The sequence below is a fragment of the Dreissena polymorpha genome, chromosome 11 (assembly GCF_020536995.1).
Source record: "Dreissena polymorpha isolate Duluth1 chromosome 11, UMN_Dpol_1.0, whole genome shotgun sequence".
NCBI classification, from domain to species: domain Eukaryota; kingdom Metazoa; phylum Mollusca; class Bivalvia; order Myida; family Dreissenidae; genus Dreissena; species Dreissena polymorpha.
Genome location: NC_068365.1, coordinates 16,085,597 through 16,102,092, shown reverse-complemented (window position 1 = coordinate 16,102,092; position 16,496 = coordinate 16,085,597). Strand labels below are relative to the sequence as shown.

The 16,496-nt window shown below is 31.3% G+C and overlaps 1 protein-coding gene and 1 long non-coding RNA gene across 2 annotated transcripts; both read left to right on the top strand.

Annotated features, from left to right (window-relative positions):
- Positions 1-4,148: 4,148 nt before the first annotated feature.
- LOC127850445 (uncharacterized) lies at positions 4,149-7,684 on the top strand. The gene is made up of 3 exons (XR_008035305.1): positions 4,149-4,342; positions 5,889-6,005; positions 7,623-7,684. It is a non-coding gene; the product is annotated as an uncharacterized LOC127850445 (long non-coding RNA).
- Positions 7,685-9,859: 2,175 nt separating this feature from the next.
- Positions 9,860-14,426, top strand: LOC127851793 (uncharacterized). Its single transcript, XM_052385666.1, has 9 exons — positions 9,860-9,977; positions 10,346-10,367; positions 10,996-11,087; positions 11,318-11,348; positions 11,538-12,241; positions 12,861-12,885; positions 13,608-13,681; positions 13,982-14,003; positions 14,199-14,426. The coding sequence occupies exons 5-8, from the start codon at positions 11,590-11,592 to the stop codon at positions 13,996-13,998; spliced, it is 768 nt and encodes a 255-aa protein (XP_052241626.1). The 5' UTR covers positions 9,860-9,977; positions 10,346-10,367; positions 10,996-11,087; positions 11,318-11,348; positions 11,538-11,589; the 3' UTR covers positions 13,999-14,003; positions 14,199-14,426.
- Positions 14,427-16,496: the final 2,070 nt, after the last annotated feature.

Here is a 16,496-nt window from a genome sequence, read left to right as displayed (position 1 = left end):
GGGAAAGAATTGATATCTCTTCCCATGGATGAATTACTCACAGCAGCCCACAAAAGACATGATTAGCGGAAGATCTCTGTGGCTTCATGTTAAATTTTCATTTAAACAACAACAGTCCAAACGAAATAGAATAGCAATGTCAGTATTGAGATCTCAGAATCAGAGAGTCTCCGAGCATGTTTTTTCTAAAACCAAAAAACGATTAAAAGTAAGACTGACTCAGAATATATACTAGATAAATAGTATTTGTTAAATATAATGAACAACAGAATCAGAAAATTAATGACTGCAGACATAAAATAACAACTCAGGATCTGCACAGAAGCTGTAAACTAGCCACTGCAGTTACACAAAAACACATGTTTAAATGTTAATTGAAATCGGTGGATTATCTTAACGATATTGAGCATGGGCATGATGCTAATGTCAGTTGCTTAAATAACATGGCATAGAAACAAAGACAGTTAATAGATAAAGTCAATATTCAATGTGTTATCAATCGCTTGTGACAGACATCCATATTATATTGCGAAATATTTTCTAGTTAAATATATAATATTGCATATTATTGAATAATACAAATTTAAATATAAAGGGCTAGGTTTACGAAGGGTTGAAATATGTCCTGTTACAGCATTTATTGAAATTTCTTTTATCATTAAGGACAATCTATTAAGTATATGAAAACAATATTTTTATAATTAATTTCGCTTTATAATGGCAACATGATAAAACCGTGTGAATATATGTTATTGTATATAAAACTCAATTGTAAATGTATAAATATATATATACATAAGAGTTCATCATGAAAACTATGTAACTGCACATGAATGTTGAAACATATATTAAGTTGCGAAAAAACAACACATTTTGGTAGGTTGCCATGGTAACGAGTAATACATGATGTTTTTTCATACACTTTTGCAAAGAAATCATAAAATAACAAATTCTTATGAATAATACACTGCAGCTTTTGCCTCTTGCATACCTAATTCATGGTCGGAGTATATGCAGATTTATTAAATTAATAATATGTGCAACTTTGATTTCCATTTCTATGGACACAATGATGAATATAAATAATTGTATGCGTCATTTCTAAAAAATAATTTTTTAGTAATTAATAAATTGATTTTAGTTGCATTCTATATATATTAACAGTTTAAAAATAATGTCAATCAATTATACATATAAATTGCAATATTAAACATTTGTTTTCACAACACTATTGCTTGAAACGTCTGAGGTCGCAATACATACCAGAGTGGAGCAATTTATTTACTTTTGATTTCAACTGAATTAGAAACTCTTTTTACGATTATTTAACATGAGAACTGGTAACTTTAAAATAATTCAAGTGAAATACAATTTTAAACTTATGTGAAAACTAGTATCCTTAGAAGTTTTGTTGTGTGATTGTTCACTACATGTTGTCATGGAGCGATGTAAACAACCGTGAACGAGATGATTCACTTACTAAGGGCCTTTGTTTATTAACTTCCTCAATTTATACAAAAAAATGTCTACGCTTTAAATAAAAGAAACATGACCTCGTACAAGGAAATGTGTTCTAAACGTTTCTAAAGAATACATGAATAAAAAACGTGCACTTTTTTTATTTGTTAAAATGTTCATAACAACAAAGATATTGGGTTACATCGAACTATTTAAATTCGCAAAAGTTCAAAATTATATATGAAGGCATATTTCCTACACGAAGAAATTTTACTTTGAATCTGTCTTTGAAATATGCATCCAAACTTAAAATATAAAAGTAATGGAAACATGCCTTCATATTCAAGTCATTAAGTGTTGAAAAAATGTCAAAAACTAGTTAATTCTGCTGAACTGTACATATTTTTAGTCTATATTACTGTTGTTTAAACGAGTTTTAAGTAAAAAGTGCTTTTAAATGAGACAGATAAGATGTCCAGTTACAGAAATATACAAATTTATGATGATTTGTGAAAGTTAAATTGTTACAATTTCACAATGCATATAAAGCTGCTTCGTGAACCTAGTCCTTTGTCTGATAGACAAGTTACAGAATCATATATTACAAGCGACATGTAATTAAAGTTAAGCCGAACATATCAGCTATGAACATAATAAAACATGTACATTGTAAATGTTAAAAGATTCTAAATTTTAAGGAAAATACTTCGTTAAAAAAAACGTTCATTTAATTCATTATTGAAAACGTCAGCAATGACAACATACTCATTTTAATTTATACTCATAAAACCACATTCACTGGCTAATATTGTAACAACCTGACTCCAAATATAATTAAAACTGACACAATTGTTATAACGCTGACCTTTTTACTCTTTCACGGTGATTCGGAAAGTTACGTTCTGGTCTAAATAGAAATTTAGCAACATTGTAGTAATGTGTTCATTGGGCAATAGGTCTAAGAATGTTGATGTGAATACGAGCTCAGCTCGACTTAAATCGATCGATGCCATACAGAAATGTTGTAGTTTAATAACAACTTTTATTTGAATTTTGCAAAATATATCGAAATCTTATTTTGTATTAGAGAATTAATTTTGTTCAATTATAATTGAACAGCATATTATCAAATATATACTCGTTATATAGTCTTGTATTCTCGTAAGATTTATTGAAAAACCATTATGTACAATGAGTGTGGACTTCATTACGACACTTGTGTGGAAACAATCGCGACAGTTTTTTTTCATAGACGAGTCGACCTCTCAAAGCTGAAAACGCTTCAACTCTGACTACGAAATTGAAACAAGTTGTATAAGCCTATATTAAAGTTGTCCCTATCGGAACGCATAACTCACAAACGACCCGCACAAGAAACCATATGTCATAACTTCTCAATATAACAACACTTTTGTAGTGAGATGGCTTGCTTTTCTAAGTTCTGGCGCCAGCAGATAGGCACTTAAACAGGATCCGCTCCGAAAAATATATTGTACATTTAACAAGCCAACAACTGTGACAATAGATAATTATATGATTTCCCCTATGGGGTTATTTAAGTTACTTCTAACTTCTGTCGTTTTTTTAAAATTCATTTAAATGTAAATGGCAAATTAAAGCACATCGATGCAGATATTTATAACGTTTTTATCCCTCAATGTTCATTCATACTCTATTGTTTTGTTTTGATATTGATATTGAAGTATAATTAAATGCCAGTCTTTATTATAGATCAAACAACGGTTATTTTAACTGAAGTGATGTAAGGTATTTGTATCGTCGTAGTAATTATATCAAATATGGAAAGAGTCCGTATTTTCGATTTGATCATGAACCATACTATGATCACAGGCATATACATGAAAAAAAAAGACTAACTGGTATTTGACAACATAAACCATAGATTCAAACTGCCTCAGGTCTTGTTAGAGCTTATATTTCTAGGTTGCAATGTGAGCAATGTAGATAATGACTAATAAATTGTTATCATGACAGACACGTTGAAAGAGTGTTAAGAACGCGTAATAATACTTGGCGCGGGTTCGTTATCAGGCAGTAATAAGCCTTCAAAATATTATAAAAGTATAGTTCGCTAGGATGTTTTCATCAAACAAAAAATATTTTCATTTTTTTCCGTTCATCAATGTAGTTTTAATATCCTTCCGTACAGATGACTTTTAATCCATGCAAATTGAAGTTCAACATTTCATTGAAATAAGCTTATATTTCCCGTTTCACTTTCTTGAATTGATATTGACACGAAAACGGAACAATCGACGTATTGCAACAAATATAGTTTCATTTGTTGATTGTCTTGTGACATTTCCATCTCGGTCTGGGTTGATTAAGCATGGTAGATTACATGCTTTATTGTGTTGTTTTTCACTCAAGATTGGAAATAAATATGTTGCGAATAAGTGTTTTGATTGCGATAAATACTTGTATCCAATGTAAGTATATTCATATACACTAGCGAAATTTAAAGGATAGCAAACTTTTAAAGAAACGCCTGTTGCATAACAGTTGCTGCATTGTATTTCTTTACTTTTTATTGCAGGTTCACAACTCCCAAAAATTTCCATAATATCTGTGAATGAGTCCCAATTATCTATATCGTGTTTCTTGAATGATGATTTAGTAAAATTGCTAGACTTAAAGAGAGCCTCTAATACCACGACGACATCAGTGACTGTAAATACAGATACGTGTTCTTTAAAAACAACACTACCAAATGGAACAGTAAAGTGCGGATGCTTAGAAAGAAACACGGTATTGTGCACCATTTACGGCAGCACATATGTTAATGACGGTGACCAGTGGAAATGTGATGCGTTCAAACACACTTTACTTGTAAGCAGCAATATTGTCATCGTTTCGCTTGAAAGTAAGTACGGTTCTATGGGTTATTTTTAATTGAACCTATGTTCTGTGTGTTTTCAACATATCTTTTCGTGTTATTTTTGTATTTTCAATTTTTAGGATATTTTGTAAATAATCATATGTAACCGTTATCGTATATAAGTCATACATGATTAATACATGAGTCATGTATAAATGTTGCATTTATTTTTACTCACTTTTGATAATTCAAATAGGAATACTGTTCTAAAGTGTTATTAGATAAAAAGCAACAATACAATAACTACAACGAATAATATATATTTATATTTATTAAATATCCTTACCATTGGCTTCATGAAATTTTGATAAAAAAATATCATACGTAACACGAGTTCTATCGGTGTATTGGGATCCAATTTAAAACTCGCAAAATACATTAATACGTTAGTCCTTTATTTAAATGATAAACACGTGAGCTTCAATTGCAGTCAAACTCCTTAAACAATAACTGGAGGATTCTGCAAAAATGTAAACTGGTTCTAAGCAAATCCTAGCTCCACTTAGTCAAGGTGGGGTCATTTGGATCAATAACTCTGTCAACAGGTCACATTCCAGATAAAAAACCATTTAGATAAAAAAGAACAAAATGTCACATCTATAACTCAATCTTGACGAAACAAGATGATGATGTTGTCTATATAGTAGCACATTTTAATTCTGGGTCACTTAGATAAAAAAGCCAGGACACTTAGTCGAATCAAAAGAATAAACTATGATCACTATTGACGACATATTTATGACTCAATCTTGATTACAATTTGTCAGAATTTGTCTCTTGAAACATTCTCTTGATAAATTGAGGTTAACAACTTGTGTCATTTTGAAGCGAAGTTTAATACATAAATTGTAGCTGTATATGCTTGCCGGGACCATATCTAGGCCGAGTTTGTAGTCTTGGTCATGTGAAGTAAAATACACAATTATGTCACGAGGTTAAAACTTCGACATCTGTTATATCATTTGAACTCAGTTGACCGCATCATAGCCCTCTTCTTAGTAGTATGGCGGGCTGGACATTTACGATTCTTCATCTTATATCAGTACCAGAACTTATTCATGTTCGTTGAGCTATACTTTCCAATTTTGATTTTTTTTAATGAGGAACGGATGTTCGAAGTGCACAATATCTTACCTAATTCATGCTGTTTTACTCTAGCAAACAAAAACCATCGAACCGAATATGCCACAAATTTCCGACCCTTTAGCGATTCTGTTTCGTCGTCTGATGAAGTATTTACACGAGTCGTTAGTAAGACATGATGATTTCTATGGCAAACATATATTGCAATTTCTGCTATTCTGTTTAGTGAAAATAAGACAATACAGTGGTCTATCATACAAGTTGTTCAGTATGAAACTGGTACCTTTCTGCAAAATCACTCTGGTTATAGTTGAACATTAAAACGAGTCGTGTCACAATTGTTATAACATTTCTGATATGATTTAATTGAAATATGTGCGCTATTTATGCTGATTATATGTGTGATAATTACACTATAGACATGTATTCGAATACTGTTTTACCTCAGACACCAGTCCCAAGCCTTCCACAGTAGACCAAATCTCGGCAGTAGTAACTACGTCTGAAACGAACGAAGAATTTAGCGTGGGAAATGAAACACTGATAACAACTTATTCATTTGAAGGTTTGTTACATACAATCGTTTAGATTGTTTGCGATGCTATTGCAGTCTGTAATAATACACATTTTTTTAAATGTCTGGTGTTTATTGATTACAGTGTTTCTTATTATTACTATTCAAGCAGACATGTTTTTTTAAATTTAAGAAACACAAAAATATGTGAAACAACTTATAACTATGCTCATTTAAATTGATTTATCGGGTGTAAAGCAAACACATTTTAAATTTAAAACACAATATGATTGGATATTTTAAAGTTTGAATAAGGTTTTGCTTTTAATTGTCATCATTAGTTGATCACTTTAAAAAGTTAGGCCTACTTGAAAAGAGAATGAATAAAAATGGTATTGTCCAATTTGTTTCTGTTCACTGGTTCAATTCTGTTTTGATGGATGCAAGTGTATTTACATTCTTATTAACAATAGCCAATTATCGGCAACAATTGATAAATTGTAAATCATTTCCATTATTTTGTCACTTACCTCACAAAAGACTACTTTTTAAAAATTTCTATTTGATTTTAAATTAAGTGTTTATACATGTCTTATCAATGTATATCATATAAGATCATCGAATAAGAGAACTAAGATGATACATCCGTCAATTCGAATCTTACTGGTACAGTAATCTGTCAAAAATTCTTGTTATCAATAAGTCAAAACTTGAATTAAGTACTACGCATAACCCCTAAATTTGCACGACTATGCCCCTTTGTCTTCCTTATTTACATTGAGCTAAGGTTATTACCAGACAATGTTTCGAGGGTACGTATTAAACACATAAAAAGGGAGGTATTTTTTGAGCAGGTCCGAACGTCATCTTGATACAGATTTAAAATTTATTTTAAATCCAGAGTAATCCATTTAACATTTTTAGCTTTACGTGTTTTAATAAAACCAGAAGACAACAATATATCAAAATAAGTAAGTATATAAAAATATCATGTGCTCAACCAAATTGCTGCATATCGATGAGAAAATAATGAGAAAATGTTCAAAATAAAGAAGTTAAACTTCTGGAGCAGTATACAATATCGAGAATAAGTGTGTTATTTCGGGGTAAAACCATGACGTATTTTCTAAGTCAATTAAGAAAATTAACACTCTTTTTTCGTTTAAGTTCTCGCGAACATTCTTTTTCTAGTTTTTACTAAAATTAATAGTTCATGGTTATAGACCGCAAACAAATATCCGTTAATTATGTTGAGAACAGTCGACGGTCATTTTGAACAATATTCCCAATTCAAGAAATAGTATTTTACTATCATATAGAAGTCGACTTTTTACTCGTGATTAAATTCATACATATGCTGCTTACTTTGGGTAGTTTTGAAACAGATTGTCATAGACCAATGTCATGATTGTTCTTACAGGAAAGTATTTTTTTCCCAAAAACAATTTAAATAGAAATATAATTGTTTATATCAGGCGCTCAAAAGTAAAATCGTATGTTTTTTTTGGGTAATTCAAACATTAAAAAGTTCTATGCTGCCAGATTTGTCGAATACCATTAAGGAGCAACTATGACGAATGTTATGCATTAAACGGTCAATCACATATTTTTCATATAACATATTTTGCTTCTTTACCAAATCAACAACTACAAAAACAACAACAATAGAAACGGCAGTTTCAGTAAATGCGACTATCCCGAATGATGACCTGTTAAAGAACTCAACTTCATATGATCACATCGATTTAAAAGGTAAGCACACTCATGGTCTCAGTTTGAATAAACGATGCAAGAATTGCATACGCAGCACAAACGTATTGACAAAACAGAATAAATGAATATTGGCAACTGGAATATTTATATGTCAAATTTTGTTTACATCAATTTGGGCCTCACTAACTACTTATATCTAACGATGACTATTTAATAGCAGTAATAAATTTGCCATACGTTTGAGGACCAATTTAATTAACGATACCTTTTTTAATGTTTCTGGATTTAAAATAAATAACATACTAACAAAGCTCCGATGCAATTTGAAACATAACATGCACATACTGCAAAGAAATTAAACTCAACAAGTACATATGTCATAACGTTGGTTATACTTGATTGAAATGATTTATTAAAAATGAATACTCGCAGGTCAATCAACAGAAGGCCTTTTGGATAACACAGGTAAGATCAGTATTCTCAACCATGATAATGATGATGTAAGTAGTGTGTGAAACTAAAATATAATAATATAATATAATACAATATAATGTTATATAATATTATATACGACGTCTGGTAGGATATTATATAAATATGTTTATGCACTGGGTGGAAGTAACAAACAAAACATATGTTGTGGTTAAATGGTCATTGACTGACCGTTTTCATTATATAACGAAAGTTCAAAACATAAAGCAATATATACACCAATATATATAACTTAAGAATAAGGAGATTAAACAATTATGTTATTCGTTAAAATGTGGAGGTTTCTTTAGAAAAATGGCCTTCAAAAAGTTGTTATAAAATGTACTAGTTACAACAAAACAAGTTGTTTCCTGCAGGCAAGTGCCGATTTATGAGAAGATTTGGGTGGGAGGTGGGTAAATCAAATTTTTTTCGTTGTTCTCTTTGTACAGCCGCATGGCATCTGAATGCGCATAATTAAAGATCGTTACACTTCGTGTGTTTCCGTCATTGTTTACAGGGAATATAGCCAAGCTGATCCGATTTTTTGTAGATAGGTTAAAGTCCATCTGATTGCCGTTCCTTTAATCCAACGCATAAAAAACACGGATACGTTATTTCGTATAGTTTGCTTATATTATAAATGATTATGTCATATTGTTTTAATTTAATTTATTTGATATGAGTATTGTTATTACTGATCAGAATAATATTTACAATGTGTTAATGGCTTACCTATTCCATCTTTAGTTTTAAAGGCAGTTCTTGCGACAGCTGGGCCGTTTATATTGCTGGACGTTGGGTTATTCCTGTTTGTTTGCCGCAGGAGAGCACGGAGAAAAATTGGTAAGTACGCTCATATATAGTGTCAACACGGTCATGAATTGCACAAATGTGATTTTTTCAATAGCACATACCTAGTACATATATATTTAATCCAGTATTTAAGTGAGCACGATTGCTATTTCATATTTAACGTTCCCATTATCATTCCGGCTCAAGGGCAGAGTCAGATTTTCATTTCCGATTGTAAGGCATTTTTGTCGCTCTCCTATATGTATAAAAATTAGGAGATATTCATCCAATTTGTCTCATATGATAATGCCATATATACGATGACCAAGGCATGAGTCATTTTTACCGGCTAAAGGCCTTAAATGTTGCACTTGAACTCAATTATTCGAGTCATAGTTGTATATCCGTTCCTTTTTTCCTATCTTTTTTAAACAATTATCATGGACTCAAATGTTTTGCCGACTAAAACTGTGAACAGACTATACAAACTCAAGAACTCAAGTTTCAGGTAATATTTCGCGAGCATGTAATTTATGTGCTTCATAACATCTGTACGATGTTATATTAATTAACTTCGTATTATATATCATTCACTTTGAGGAAATGCACTGAAGACATAAGAAAGTCGGAAGAAAGAAGGTCAAAATTATAACCTTAGGTTTTTTGTATTATTGTTATATTACAGTGTTGATGTGAGGTGCATTAAAAAATTAAAACAATACAAAGCGGAATGTCATCTAAGTATGACTACTAGTTTCATTGAACCGTCTCGAAAATCTTTCCCGATCATTTCCCATCACCTAATACTGTGATTTTCGTTAGCGCGTAAAATACATTAAATAATTAATAGTGAACAATATCAAAATAATTACAATAACATTCTACTTTGGTTGTATTGTTTTTTATTTATTGTATCCAAAGGTCAAGTTGAAGATATTGCTACTGTGAGGTTAAGAGTAGGAAATATTGAAGACGGCAATGGTATCAATGGCGTCCATACCGCAATTTTGTTGGATCGCGCAAAAACGTCTCCAAATATAAACGGTACAATTAAACATTCTTAAAGCTCACTTAATTTGGCAAACTTTATTCAACTGGGATTTAAATATGTGTATCAAATGTTCAAGGAAATGTTGTGCATGTGTACCATGTAAATAAAGATGACAATGTATTTGTCAAGTATTACATAAACGCACCATTTGTTTATATGTTTAAGTGGTTAACAGTAGATTTTCCCTTAACAATCACATGTTGCGTAAGTTAAGCTAAAACAAAAGAAAAGTGAAACGTTTGATTTCTGCTTGTGGCGTAAGCATACTTGCACATTCATTAACATATGCTAGTTTTGCATCATATGGCTGCAATCAAACTTGTACGACTATTTTGGCGACCCTTTAATATTAATGTTTCAGTTACTGGTGGGCGAAGGTCACGGTAAATATACTAAACATATAGCACACAAAGAACATGTGTATATCGTTCGAAAAAAATATAAAACATTGTTATGCTTATGATATGACATGATTTGATGTCAGAATATGTGAATGACTTGAAACATTTGTTCAATCAATTTATTATTGTGAAATTTTGTTATATAAATTCCCTCATCGCATGAAATAACATTCATTCAAATACGCTTAACTTCTATTGTTACCGTGAGATAGTATGTAACAAATCTTCGAACGAAAACAAACGACATTTTGTCCAATTCCGCTTGGAAATTCAACCAGTGAAAAAACGTCATTACGCTTTTGTGGAAATTGTAAGTTACTTGTTCAAATGATTGTTCGTTGCTAGAATATATTTAATAATTACGTTTTTTTAAATGGAAATTTGCATTCATTATATATAAGTTTGCTGATCAAGGTATATGAAATCGAAATTTTATAGGCCACTTCTCCCTTAGTCAGTAATGTTGTGACAACAGAAAACATACTATTGGATCCGACGATGTAAACATCCGGTGCAAGGAACTCAATGTTTTACTTTGTTCAGTATTAGGTAGATATTTTGTGTCTTACAACATCCGTTGCAATGCATACATTTTTCACTCATTGAATAGCAAATCTTCATCGGACGAATGCCCTATCAATGATATAGAAGAAGATGACCCGTTGTATAGCAGTGTAAATCACAGTGCTGGAAACTCTTTAGGTATATTATGTTGCAAATCTGAGCACATAACAAACAAAAACAAAACATCAAGCGGTCAAGATAAACTAACTCTTTACCTACATAATGTACTAATAAGTATTACTATTAGTGGTCAAATATTAAACCTGATTTTTTTTTTGTGTTAAAATATTTTTTCTTTTAAACTATGTTGTGATGATTAACAGTTTTGTGCAAATATTTTTTACTTCTTGAATTTTTTTATAATGCAGTTAACGGTGCTTGCGGCTACAACTTCCGGCGGTAAGAAGTACATGTATTAAATGTGTCTTTTTTTCAACGGCATTGAACACAAATTAACAAAAAAAATCCTACTCGTATGTATAATAAGTGGCTTAAATTTTCATATAAACGGGACATTTTGTGTCGTTAAACTCGACCATGCTGATACGTGTACATGTATATATGATCAAATAAACGTCTCTAAAACAGGAACAACCAGGGGTCGAATAGTTTGTTCGGTGAAGATCCACTATATTCATCCATGGACAGTCTTTCTTTAAAACATGCACGGGATACCTTTGATGATCCTACTAACACAACGATTTATTCAAAACCATCGGGCATGGTACACATCAATAAGGATTCTGTGTATACATATGAGAAGAGAGGTGGTCCACTGTTTCAAACTGTGAATAATGACATACTTCAAAGCAATAACAATTACTTTGTAGAGTCACTGTACTCAGTAGTAAAGAAGGATACATCACGACACAAACAGATTAAAAATGCTGTATTGCATGAAGCTGTTAACATTGGTATTCCAATAGGTTCATTGGAGTACCATAATGATCAAAAGAGCAAACAACTGTGCACAAGTATGATGCATGACAATTGTATGTACTCTACAGCTGGGGAAATGGATAAGCAACCAATACACTGGAGCCAGAGCGCATTCATGGTAAGTGATAATGCGCATAAGGTCACTGACGCAAACAACATAGACCCGATTTACCAAACTGTGGATCTAGAAGAGCGGTTAGATACAACGTGGAATAATGAAGATCTAAGTAACGTTATTGAAACCAAGCCAAAACATGATTGCATGGAAGTAAACAAGTCGATGGCACCCATCGATGCCAACGTATGTGCTGATGACCCGCTTTATTCAGTCGTTAACAAGAAGGCACCAAAAGGTAATGCCGACGTTTACTTATTATGATAGAAGTATCACTATGAGTAGCACACCATCGTATTTAAATGTATTTATTAACTATTTCTACGTTAATGTACTACATTATCACAGAGAACATTCCGCGGTACTGATATACTGTATGGTTATATTATGTTCATAATTACAGCTATATTTGCCCATGGAAATGATCTGGTGAAAAACTAACAAAATAATAAAGCATAGAAATATATCGGATTTTAATATGATAATCAAACAATATGCCACTTTAAACTCATCTATTTTAAATTTTTGATTGAGAAAACAACATACTAAGAAATGAACTAAATCCTTTTTGATACGTTTCTTACCGACTGTTGATTATTTATTTCTTACCGACTGTTGATGATTACATGCAATGGAAATGTGAAAACATAATCAAACAGTTTCATTTGAATTTTCAGATTTGCTAAATGGCTTTTATTAAGTCTATAACTCCACAATTAACGCACATCACATTTTCTAATACATGTATAGTGTGAATGGTTTAATAGCTTTTAACTAGACATCAGAAAATCCTGAACAATGCAAATATATTTTGCTTGTAGTATTTCGTATAATTATGTGATCTTTGTTTCTTTCAGCTTTGAAAAATACAGATTGGAACATGTAAGCAAACAGCTAATTATAGATCTCATGTTTTGTTTTCACAATTAAAAAACTTACGATCATAACACTCTGCGATAACTTTTTAGTTAAGGAAACGATTTTTATTACAAACTTTAGCTAGTACAGAGTTTATGGGTGAAACAAACAGAAGATAAAGAAGACGAAACACAAAAAGGCCATCATGGCCCTTAAGCGATCACCTTAGATTTACCAAAAACTCGAAGTTTTGAGATAGTGACTCTGTTATGAATACCCTCAAACCAGATTCACACTTGGCCTAAATAGTTTCGAGATGAACAGTCTTACTAAGTTTCATCATTACTGACTCATACATGTGGCTTTTATAGAGAGAACAAGTTAAAAAAAAAGATTTGATCAGTCGACCTAGGTTGAGGACGCGCGGGACGCAGATAAAAAACTTCATTATATCTTTTTAATATAAACATACTTAACAAGTTTTACTAATTGGATAAAGAATGTGGCGTTTATAGAGGCAACGATTCAAAGTGTAATCTGCACTACTCTGGACACCATACGCTGTGCATAATCTGACCACAATAGCTCACCGTGAGCACCGGAGGCTTCAATCACCCGCAATTATTAATGTTGATAACACATACTTTTAAATAAGTGTAAAAAAGTCTAAATTTTAATATCAAAACACTTCTTTATCATCTGTTTATACTAGATGATAAAAAGCTTAACGTGTTTTATTCATATAGGACAGTTCCTCCCGCACCGCTTTGCACCCCATCAGTCGTTCCACCTTACAGCAAAGTTAATAAGAAACGTTATGGTAATACCTTACTAACAGTTGATAAATTTGATGTTTTTGATGTTTGTTTTAAAAGCAATAAGCTCTTAAGAGCACCGTCATTAGCAAATACATGTAATACAATTAACGACAAGTCATACATATGTATCTCAGTATCACATACGATTACATAAGTACTTATTTATTATATTCTTTCCGGTATATTGTATTCCCAAGGAAATAAACCAAAAAACAAAAAGCTTTGTATTGAAAATGACTTATTGTGTACGTTAGATGATCTATTCAACATTCTAATATTTTAAGTTTATTTCACTTATTTAGAGAAAGCCTCGGTTTAATCTGTGTAAGTATATTGTGTGATATCAACCAAGTACAGGCATGTGTGGATTAACGCGTTTTTCAAATATAATTGTTTAATTGTATACGCAACCATGAATGCATTTTCGGAATTCTTAACAACGTTCTTATAGATTAAAGGATTTTACCATAAACTGTGCAATTTCTTATACCAAACAGTAAATAAACAGATACTTTGTAGGCTTCACCTGACGACTATCCACACGGCGGTTTAACGAAATATGAGATACAGCAGAGCTTTAAAGAAAAAGTTTCTTATTATGTACTCACACTTCAAAGAACTTTAAGTTTATACTTGTGATGCATGCATTTTGAAAAACACACCTTTTTGTCAAACGAGACATTGGCTTTTGTGTAATACAGTCATAAACAATGTAGAGATAAAATTTTCAGAGTTATAAATGTTCATGTACTATTTGTCTTAAATGTATGTGTACAAAACTTATTGACGCACATTCTAATGGCATGCTGCATGCTGTATGTATATTACATAAAATTGTGATATTTCTATTTATAACTCGATTAAATATTTTGTAAAATGTTAACTCCTCACATGTCCTAATGTTCTTTGTCACCATACTCATTTACTGATTTTTATTATATGTATTTGCAATATATACTATATATATATATATTATAAAGAAGATACAATTACGCTGATAATTACATAGTTGCTTTGACAGTGATTATTAAAGATTTAATAGTTAATATATTAACGAAATTATATATTTTATAAACTGTCAAGAGGCACTACAAAGTAGCATTAAATGTGAGATAAATTTCTTTTTAACATATACACAACCAATGTTTTTATTAAAAGTATTTAGTTATCTAGAGCTACTTTAATTCTACGTCATTAGGCCATGCACTTAACAGATTACTATGTTTGTTTATTCATTTGTATTTGTCTGTTTAATTAGTGTTTTGTTTAAACATAGACGAGAGAAAGGACTTTTTGTAGTCATTCGTATACATCCATGATGTTTACATACTTACACAAATTGTGTACGTTATGCATACATGCACTGTTTTACTTATCTAAGATTTTTTTCCTCTGCAGTGTAAATAAATAAAATCTTGAAATGGTTATGGTATCATGTGTGCTTTTCCTTCAGAAATGCCAGATGTATATATGCAAAACATATTTTTGAAAATACCTATCATATATTTATAAGGGTTGTACCAGAATTGCGTTGACAAAGGGAATTGTTCTTTTATTGGCCGCATTATTTAAACAACATTTTGACTGCAATACAATTAACCACTTAAGGTAAGTTTACATCAAGAAATTATAATCAATAAGCTAGCGTCGGCATGAAGGACGGCGCACGTATATTTATTTCATTAACATACGTTAAAGTTTAATTAATTTGTTGAGTAATATGTAAGTAATTGGAATATCGTAAAATTATCATCCACATTGTTACTCAATGTTTGCGTCCGTATAATTGTAGTGATATCATTTAAAGTTATTTTGTTCTCTTGTTAGTGTACAAAAGTTGTTCAAATATTATAGCAAACCGACGATATTTCGTATCATCCAACTGTCCAAAAGGTTATAATGTTAGAATTTTGAAATAATGTTCTGCTGTTATTCTCTTCAAGGACAGCGCTATAGAGTAACAAACAGTGTGAACATCAATTTTTTTTTATAACTAATGATAAAATATGTCATTTCTGCAGTTAAATAACAGCAGTGAAAATAAACAAATTCTTATTTTCACCGGTGAAAATAATACATTTTGGGAACTACTTTTTCTATTTTAGATTATCAAATCAAGATTGACTTCAAGATTTATATATTTTGTTATGATCACGAGTGAATTAAAAACGATATTCCATCGAATCCAACAAATTTTCTTTTTCTTTTATGCTTTTTTCACCTTATATTTACAAAAAGTTCAACCGGAGAATTTCGCTGGTATAATGACGTCATTTTGTGCATTGAAATGTATTAAGGCACGCCACGGGAGAAAGGGTAACTTTTCAGCGAAAGGGAAACAGCTGTTAATTATTTTCTTTGAAAAGGGGCATGAAAGAAAAGCAAATTTGTTCATGTCAGTGTAAGATCGTTTGTTATTTCACTCGTTTCAATGATCACTCGTGAAATAACAAACGATCTTACACTGACATGAACAAATATCCTCTATATATGTACTTAAGAACATACCTCATATACAGTGATGTACACAAATTGAAGTGTATAAATAAGTCACTTACAACGTAAATATTTTACCATCATACGAATGTTTACGAAAGAGAGATCAACCTCCCACTTTTACAGCCCTCCTGCTGCCGTATTGTTAGTTTGGCTAAATCTCTTAATTTGTAATTCATTACCAATACTCGTTTGTAACAATACACAGAGCTAACAATACTTTTGCTACGATGTTCGTTAGTTTGCTTGATAAAATGGGTAAATATATTTAGGTGGAAGTCATTTTGTATCGACATACGTTAGCCTGACAATGAATGACTG